Here is an 8860-nt window from a genome sequence, read left to right as displayed (position 1 = left end):
TAAACAAGTACAAATCCTCTGTGCAGATACACGTACCCAGATTTCATGAGCTGGGCAATATTTTCTCTCTGGAGTCCTATTTCCATCATTTCCTTGGTTTATGTCCTGACATCCAACTTGTGGCAGTGGCGTAAGTCACTAAAACCTTGAATCTTCTGCTATTCCCATTTTCTCTGTCGTGTACTCATCTTTAGATATGTAACATTCATTATTCTATTGAGACTTTATCATACAGGGCATCTAGCTTAAATTGCTGATAGATAAAATTACATGACTTTTGGATGAGACCTATATTCTAAAGAGGTATTTTTCTTTGGTATCTGCATTCTCCCCATCCCACCTGGGGCCTCATACAGTACAAGGTACATGGGAAGTCCTCTCTACGCAGCTGTTTGAATGAAGACACCCTCTGGGATTTTATTTCCAGGAGTACAGTCTTCATCAGTGTGGCAGTTGCTTTGAATTACCAACCTTGGTGAGGACCATTAGAAGGAAAGAAACAAAGACCACCAAACAGTAATCTGAAACAAAGCTGCATTTATTTGCTTGCCTGGGAAGGGAGCAGGACTTCAGCTGGTGTCACCATGTAGCACTTGAAAAGATCAGTGAGGACAAAACGGAGGAAGTACACAAATTGAGTTCTGGTGTCTGGTTGGCTCACAAGGCTGAGCATAAACTCTTCTTTGCAATTGGCCATTGCACTGCTTCACTCCTTAAAAGTGCAGGCATCATTCCCAAAGATGTCCAGTGTGGGCTGCATGAAGCTCTAATGGACTCAGGATCACTCCGCTGGCCTCTCTGTGTTGTTGGCTTCAAGCTGACCAAATCTTTCCTTAACAGGATCTGTAGCACATTAGTACAGCTGGGTTGATCAAGTAAGACCTGCCTGTTATCTGTCTTTTGCTCATCTCTTTTGGAACTGCCAGACCAAACTTTGGGCAAAAGGCATATATGTATACTTAGAAAAAATAATTTTATAAGAAAGTTCTCCTTCAAAGTTATAAGAACAAAATATAAGAAGCATTCAGATACTTGTACACAAATGTTCAGAGCCACACTATTCACAATGGCAAAAGGTGGGAACAACTCAAATGTACATCAACACATAGTGGATAAACAAAATCTGGTGTTCACAAACAAGGAAAGGGTATTCAACCCTAAAAAGGAAGGAAGTACTGAGACCTGTGCCAACATGGATGAACCTCGAAAACAGTATGCCAAGTGAAAGACTCCAGACAGCAAAGGTCAGATAGTCTATGATTCCGTTTTTAGGAAAAATGGAGAATGGGGAAGTCCATAGAGACAGAATGTAAATTGGTGGTTTCCTGGGCTGGGGGAGAGGAAGCTGGGAAGAGAGTGCTGAATGGGTGCAGAGATTTCCCTTAGGGGATGAAAATGTTTTGAAAATAGAGGCTGTGGGTACACAACATTGTAAATGGAGTAAATGCCACTGAATTATACACTTTAAAATAGCTGATTCTTACATAACTTACCACAGTAAAAAAAAAAAAAAGGAGCGGGGGGAAGGGGAAAGAAAGGGATGAAGTAAACAGAAAAGTTCAGGGATCTTTTGAGCCCCATTGAAACAAGAAAGAAGGAAAAAATAGAGAAGAGGAAGAGGGGCGGCTGACCAACGGGTGATCACTCAGCAAGAGACAGAAAGGAAGGGAGCAGGGGGATGTCACCTCGAATATAACAAGGTTGAAAACACCTGAAAAACAAACAAATCGACTCATTTCCAAACGTTTAGCTATTTACCTTCTGCAAACAACCCAGGGATGTCAAAAATGTAAATGATTTTATAGAGAGACAACCACATCCCAGAAGTGCCTTTTCATAGCTGCAGCCTGGAGAACATGACCTGGGCTGCAAGCAAGTGCCCCACCCCCTGCTGCACACCTGGAGGGGGCCCAGGGCCTCAACATTAAAGTGACAAGATCAATTTTTGGTACGTTTAGCTTTTTCTCCCCCAAAATGTGTAAAAATTGCATTTCACACACTGTGCAAAAACTTAAACAAATATGGAAGTGCAGTCTCTTCTGAAGGATGTTTCTGATATTTCATAGGCCACTTCAGTGTAGATTACGTACCGTGAAACCCTTTGTGAAAAGCCACGACCTTCCTGTGGCATGCTAACAGGGATGGACCTTGAAGTCAGGATGCTCAGTGAAATGAGCCCCTCACCAAAGATGACAACTGCAGGACCCCACTTCTAGGAAGAATCTACCGCAGCCAGACTCAGAGACCCAGAAAGTAGAGGGCTGGGGTGGGGGCTGGGGGAGAGGGAACCGAGAAGTTGGTGCTCCTTGGGGAGAGAGTTTCACTTGTGCAAGCAGAAAAGAATCCTAGAGATGCGTTGTACGACAAGGTGAGTCCACCGAACACCAGTGAGCTGGACACGTAAAATGGTGAAGATGCCACAGTTCATGTGTTAGTAACTCATCTAAAAATGTAAAAAACAGTCATCTTGTTAATACTAATTTTGACTTTCTTGGTATTACAGCTTTATTGCCTGAGAGAAATAACAAGGCTTCAGGAGTTTAAACTGACCCTACTTTGGGTGTGGATACACTTGAGAACATCACAAAAAAAATAACTGTCCACAACCACCACCAAAGCCATGGCTTAGGTGAAATAATCCCAGTTTATTAAAGACCTTCAGGGCTTGTATGTAACGATTGTGCCTCTGCAGAAGGTCTGCACATCTAAGAACGTAAAATAGTGACACATTAAAAAATAACCCAAGTGAGGTTGACACTTGGGATTCATTTGATTGCTGCTCTTGGGATTTTTTTTAAAGAGAGAAAACCAGACAGGCCTCAGGGCTTGGGGGCTGCTGGGGGGCCTCCCTCCTGGGTCCCTGCGGTCTGGCTGCCTGAATTGGGGCCCTGAGGGGGCGGCGCGGTGGGGGCTGTGGGGTCTGCGGGGTCTGCATCCACTGGGCACTGCATTATCCTCCAGTAAATCGGCTGGCGCGGGTCCATCAAGGCCTGGATCCTGTGATGCAAGATCCTCAGGGCAGGGTGGCTCTGGCCAGAGCCTGGCGGAGACAACCCAGGCACCCGGGGCTGCAGGGGGTCCTGCTGCCGTCGGAGGTGAATGACCATTGTTGGCTGGGCGTGGACAGTGACATTGGGCCAGGCAGCGCCCAGTGCCCCTAGAGCCTGTAAACCCAAACACTGTGGTCCTGAGGCCTGTGCCCGTGGGGTCTCTGCCCCTGGGATCTGTGGCCCTGAGGCCTGTGCCCGTGGGGTCTCTGCCCCTGGAGCCTGTGGCCCTGAGGCCTGTGCCCGTGGGGTCTGTGCCCCTAAGGTCTGTGCCCGTGGGGTCTCTGCCCCTGGGATCTGTGGCCCTGAGGCCTGTGCCCATGGGGTCTCTGCCCCTGGAGCCTGTGGCCCTGAGGCCTGTGCCCCTAAGGTCTGTGCCCGTGGGGTCTGTGCCCCTGGAGCCTGTGGCATTGAGGTCTGTGCCCGTGGGGTCTCTGCCCCTGGGATCTGTGGCCCTGAGGCCCATGCCCATAGGGTCTGTGCCCCTGGAGCCTGTGGCCCTGAGGCCTGTGCCCGTGGGGTCTGTGCCCCTAAGGTCTGTGCCCGTGGGGTCTGTGCCCGTGGGGTCTCTGCCCCTGGGATCTGTGGCCCTGAGGCCTGTGCCCATGGGGTCTCTGCCCCTGGAGCCTGTGGCCCTGAGGCCTGTGCCCCTAAGGTCTGTGCCCGTGGGGTCTGTGCCCCTGGAGCCTGTGGCATTGAGGTCTGTGCCCGTGGGGTCTCTGCCCCTGGGATCTGTGGCCCTGAGGCCCATGCCCATAGGGTCTGTGCCCCTGGAGCCTGTGGCCCTGAGGCCTGTGCCCGTGGGGTCTGTGCCCCTAAGGTCTGTGCCCGTGGGGTCTGTGCCCGTGGGGTCTCTGCCCCTGGGATCTGTGGCCCTGAGGCCTGTGCCCATGGGGTCTCTGCCCCTGGAGCCTGTGGCCCTGAGGCCTGTGCCCCTAAGGTCTGTGCCCCTGGAGCCTGTGGCATTGAGGCCTGTGCCCGTGGGGTCTCTGCCCCTGGGATCTGTGGCCCTGAGGCCCATGCCCATGGGGTCTGTGCCCCTGGAGCCTGTGGCCCTGAGGCCTGTGCCCGTGGGGTCTGTGCCCCTAAGGTCTGTGCCCGTGGGGTCTCTGCCCCTGGAGCCTGTGGCATTGAGGCCTGTGCCCGTGGGGTCTCTGCCCCTGGGATCTGTGGCCCTGAGGCCCATGCCCATGGGGTCTGTGCCCCTGGAGCCTGTGGCCCTGAGGCCTGTGCCCGTGGGGTCTGTGCCCCTAAGGTCTGTGTCCGTGGGGTCTCTGCCCCTGGAGCCTGTGGCATTGAAGCCTGTGCCCGTGGGGTCTCTGCCCCTGGGATCTGTGGCCCTGAGGCCCATGCCCATGGGGTCTGTGCCCCTGGAGCCTGTGGCCCTGAGGCCTGTGCCCCTGGAGCCTGTGGCCCTGAGGCCTGTGCCCCTGGGGTCTGTGCCCCTGGAGCATGTGGCATCGAGGCCTGTGCCCATGGGGTCTGTGCCCCTGGAGCCTGTATACCTGAAGGCTGTTCCGCCGGCTGCCAATGACTCACGGGGCAAGGCTGTGGCGAGGGCTGCTGGAGAAGCAGCGGCGAGGGCTGCTGGAGAAGCAGCGGGTAGAGGCGCAGCTGCGAGGACAACTTCTGGCTGCTCCAGACCACCGACCCCTGGGGGAGCTGCACCAGAGTAAAGGGCTTCAGATCAGAAGCGTCCTTCAAAAGCACCTGACCCGATCTGGGAGGAGGAGGAGGAGGAGGAGGAGGAGGAGGAAGAGAAGCAGCTTGAAGAGGCCCCAGTGGTGCTACGGGCTGCAGGTTCAGTGGCTGAGCTGCGGGCTGCTGGCCCGGCTGGATCCCCACGGGAGCGGGGGCCCTAGGGGAATACCCTCTCCCTGAGGCCTGGCTATAGCAAAAGGGGCCCACTACTTTGATGAACTTCAGGCCAGGGGAGATGGTCGTGACCTGGACGTCCGGGGTTCTTTGTAACGCGCCTGTGGTGGACGGGGCGGCTGCAGGAAGCGAGCTTCCTCTGTTCAGCGGCACGGACGATCTCTGGGAAAGGCTGGGTGGCTGAGGAGCAGGGCCAGGAGATGGGCGGGCCTGAGAGCTGCCCGCCTGCTGTGAGGTAAAGCTGTCACCGCAGGAGCTCTTCTCTGGGCTCTTGAGTGGGGGTGGAGGTCTGGCTCCCCAGTCTGGCACTGAGGACCGAATGGACGCAATCCTAGGCTGTGCTGACTGCGTCCCTGGAGAAGGCTGCCTGAGACGGGCTGAGCCACTGGAGCTGGGTGCCGTCTGCACTGGACACTGGGTGCTCTTCTGGACCAGTTGCTCAGACTGACTGACCACTCTCCCAGCATCAGTCTGTGGCTTGGGCAGGAAACCCTTGAAGTGGTCATCTGTGGAGGACTGGGGCAGACACAGCTCTCTCTCCCTTGTGGCTTCTTTCTCAGACCCATTTCCAGTGGCAAGTGGATTATCAGCTGGCTGCCTGACGGTCAACCTTGTTGCCTGGGATTGGTAGGCAGCCTTACATCCAACTGCAGGATCACCTAGTACCTCCTGGGTTGGTTGTGACTCCTCATATCTGACAGACTCCTTCCCTTTAGCATATTTCTGCACATCCACTTGAGAAGGGATGGCCAAGTTACAGGGTCTCTGTTTCCCCGTATCTACACGATTGCCTGCTTTAGAAATTTTGAGGTCATACAGTTGATTTGCTTTACTTTCTCTTATATTTTTGCAAGAAGTCTGGATTCTTAGCTCAGGAGGAGGTGGACAATGGGACAGCTCCTGTTGCTCCTGTTGCTGAATGAGAGTGGGCACAGAAAACCTCTTGAGACTCCTTTTCATGGCAAGAGCCTTCAGCTTCTGTTTGTTATAGAGCAGTCTGTTTGCAGTGCAGGCTACTGATACAGAAGGGTCTAGACACAGTGGTTCCGCTGTAGCCAAGATCAGTTGGCTCTCAAGCAAAAGTTTGTCCTCCTGGGTCCAGTTCTGGTCATCGCTGGCTATGGCCTCTACATCGGAAACTAACGTCTGCATGGTGGGACGTAAGAGAATATGCCTGCTTTGGTAACGCGGAGGTTCCCCGGCACTGGACTGCCTGTAGTTCCGTATCTCTGCTATGACACACCCCTGATGAAAAACGTTAACCGCAGACTTATCCAGGTAATTCAACAAAGCAGGAGGTAATTCTTCAGCATCCAAATATTCGAGAAATTCCCGTTCTTCATAAGGCAGTCGAATGCTCTCCGAAAGTGATCCATCTTCCCCCTTGAGCATCAGGGAATAGCCCTGCTTTCCTGGGTACAAGTTGATCACCAAACAGGGCAACGACTCTCTCCTAAGAAGCTTCTCTAACAGGTTCACGTTGCTTCTTAATTCCTCCGTACCCTCAGGCTCTTCTTCACATTCTTCAACATAAATGTCATACAGTTTTTCCTGGAGAGACGTCTCTCCGCTCGATGAGTATTTCCTTTTCGGCGGTCTTTGCTGGGCAGTTGCAATGACATACTCTGCATGATCCAAAGCTTGCTCTAGAGCTTGTTGCATATCGTACAAGATGGGGACCCTGTAAGAAGAGAACATGTAAGTGGGCGACGAACCGAGAGAAATCTCTTACCTGAAGTATCGATGTGCAGTCTTACAAACGCAGCCAGTCCACTGTGGAGTGAGCAGCGTACCTCAAAATGAACACCAAGAAACCCGCCCCCGCCACCCCCACGCCCCCCAACAAGCAGCATGCCAAATACCTGCGATTTGGGGAAATCCAGCGCTGGTCTAGCCTCGCGCTCCTGCAGATGGACCGGAAGTGGATGGAAGCGGTTCCCCATGCCCCCACCCCCGGCACAGCGCCCCCTAGGTGCGCATGCGCAGGTCGCAGATTCCGGTCTTATCATTCAATTACCTCCTGGACGCCCGGCCTGCAGCCAGCACTTCCGGGTCTGAAACCGCACTTGTGCCAACTGCTGGGTGGCGACAGGCCCTCTTCATGTAACCTTGAAAGCAAGCATCCCAAACTACAAGTGGCCAATGTAAAAATCCATCATTTTTTTGTACGGCTTTAATACACACCAATTTTCATGGTAATCAGTTGCTGGGAAGGTCATGAAAAGTGGTCGTTTCTTTCCTTAGCGATCATGTCACCAAAATTTACCCACTGTTTTAGGAGTCATTTGTTTGTTCCCAAGGGCAGGACTGCTCCTGCTGTCCATCACCAGTTTAACACACCCAGTTCCTACCTCTTGACTCCAGGGACACTTGATGTATTTGGCGCAAGCATCAGAATTCTTCAATGACTCTTCCCGTGATCTGCCTGATGCTTTTCATAGAGATGTGCACGGTAACATGACATTCTTTTATTTCCCTAGCTATTTCAGAAAGGGCTTTTAGCGTGTGGTAGCTAACTTATATTGTCTAGCAATTGCAGTTCAGGATTAAACTGTTTTAAAAGGTGGTTTGTGTCTGATAGGGTTGAGAACTATTGTTCCTGGTGCTGGCAGGACAGTTTAAATGATTACTCTAACTGTAGACCATAACTATGGTCCTAGGGATGGTTTAGAAGGATATGACTGAGTCCTAGACACTTTATGGGCCATTGTTTTCTATTAATATTGTTGCCTTGAAATCTGCCAGCCTTTTGAACAAGTTTTTTTTTTTTTTTAACCTTTTGATGTTTAGATTTAGACATAATGATAATAGGATATTCACTCTGAAGAGTCACAACTGAGAAGAATCCAAAATCAATTGGTGAAACTCCTGAATTACAGACTACTATAAAATAAATGTTTTTGTAACCAATAGCACTTATAATTACATATTACAGTAGATACAATCTATTGAAATAAGACTAATAACTCCTTGACTAAGAGTTCCTGAAGCATGTCCCTTGTTCAGGACTGGACAGGAATCATTGTCTCCTGGCATGTCAGTTGTCTTGGGGCAAGTGTATAAGTCATCCCTTGGTATCACCAGGTGATTGGTTTCAGGACCCCCTGCCCACCCCCCTGCTTTTAGGGATGAGCCAACTGCCCAGAGCCAGGTCCTCTGACTGTTGTGTGTTCTCTGCCAGGGGGTCTCAGTCTTGGCGCTAGTGACATTTGTTAGGGGGGACTTTCCTGGGCACTGCAAGATGCCTGCTAGCATCCCTGGCCTTACCCACTAGATGCCAATAGCTTTCATCCCTTTCGGAAGAACAAAACATGGCTCCAGGAGCTGCCTGATACCACTGGGGGGGGGGTGCATATCTTTTCCTGGGTTTGGAACCCTGAGGTCCCCTGCTCTGTAAACCATGAGCTTGATCCCAGTCAGCCCCTCAGCTGATGTCCCCGGGTACCCCTCTCTCAGTAGAGAGGTGTATCTGTCCCCTCTCCTCTGGGATGGACTAGAGGCTCAATTGTTGTGGTGACTGTCTTTGGGCGGGGTCCCCAGGAGCCATCCCTGACAAGAGGATTCGAGTGCAAGGAGTTTATTTGGAGTTCATCCTGAGAAACTCTGGGCAGGGGAAGGGCAGCTGAGTCAGGACTGGGGAAGAAGCTGATAAAAGGCACAGTCAGGAGCAGAAGGCTGCTGGGGACAGCTGGTGCCTGCTGGGGGCCTTTGGGAGACCGTGCCGAACAAGCGTCGGGTGGTCCTGCCTAGAGGCACAGAAGCCGGGATGAATATCATCCACTCCTCTCTCTCATCGGCCGAGGAGAGTCCTGGGGGCCGGATTCCCGATCCCTCTGGGTTGCCACATACGAGTGCTGCCGTGCTACTGTGGCTGGAATGCCCTCAGCGAGCGTCAGGAGTGTCTGCGGTGATGCTCAGTGCTCGTGTCCAGGATGCCA

The 8860-nt window shown here is 52.2% G+C and overlaps 1 protein-coding gene across 1 annotated transcript; it reads right to left on the bottom strand.

The window, feature by feature from the left end:
• Window positions 1-4734: 4734 nt before the first annotated feature.
• Window positions 4735-6851, bottom strand: LOC122690544 (transcription factor SPT20 homolog). Its single transcript, XM_043897475.1, has 3 exons — window positions 6785-6851; window positions 4959-6603; window positions 4735-4905 (listed from the first exon to the last, which is right to left on the bottom strand). The coding sequence occupies exons 2-3, from the start codon at window positions 6582-6584 to the stop codon at window positions 4735-4737; spliced, it is 1797 nt and encodes a 598-aa protein (XP_043753410.1). The 5' UTR covers window positions 6585-6603; window positions 6785-6851.
• Window positions 6852-8860: the final 2009 nt, after the last annotated feature.

Source organism: Cervus elaphus, chromosome X, assembly GCF_910594005.1.
Source record: "Cervus elaphus chromosome X, mCerEla1.1, whole genome shotgun sequence".
Classification (NCBI taxonomy): Eukaryota; Metazoa; Chordata; class Mammalia; order Artiodactyla; family Cervidae; genus Cervus; species Cervus elaphus.
Note: the sequence above shows the minus strand (reverse complement) of the source record. Positions and strands in the feature narration are given on the sequence as shown.

Coding starts and splice junctions, on each gene's coding strand:
- LOC122690544 (XM_043897475.1), bottom strand. CDS start 6,584: ATGCAACAAGCTCTAGAGCAAGCTTTGGATCATGCAGAGTATGTCATT. Junction 4,906..4,958: donor CTGGCCTGAAGTTCATCAAA/GTAGTGGGCCCC, acceptor GTATTCCCCTAG/GGCCCCCGCTCCCGTGGGGA.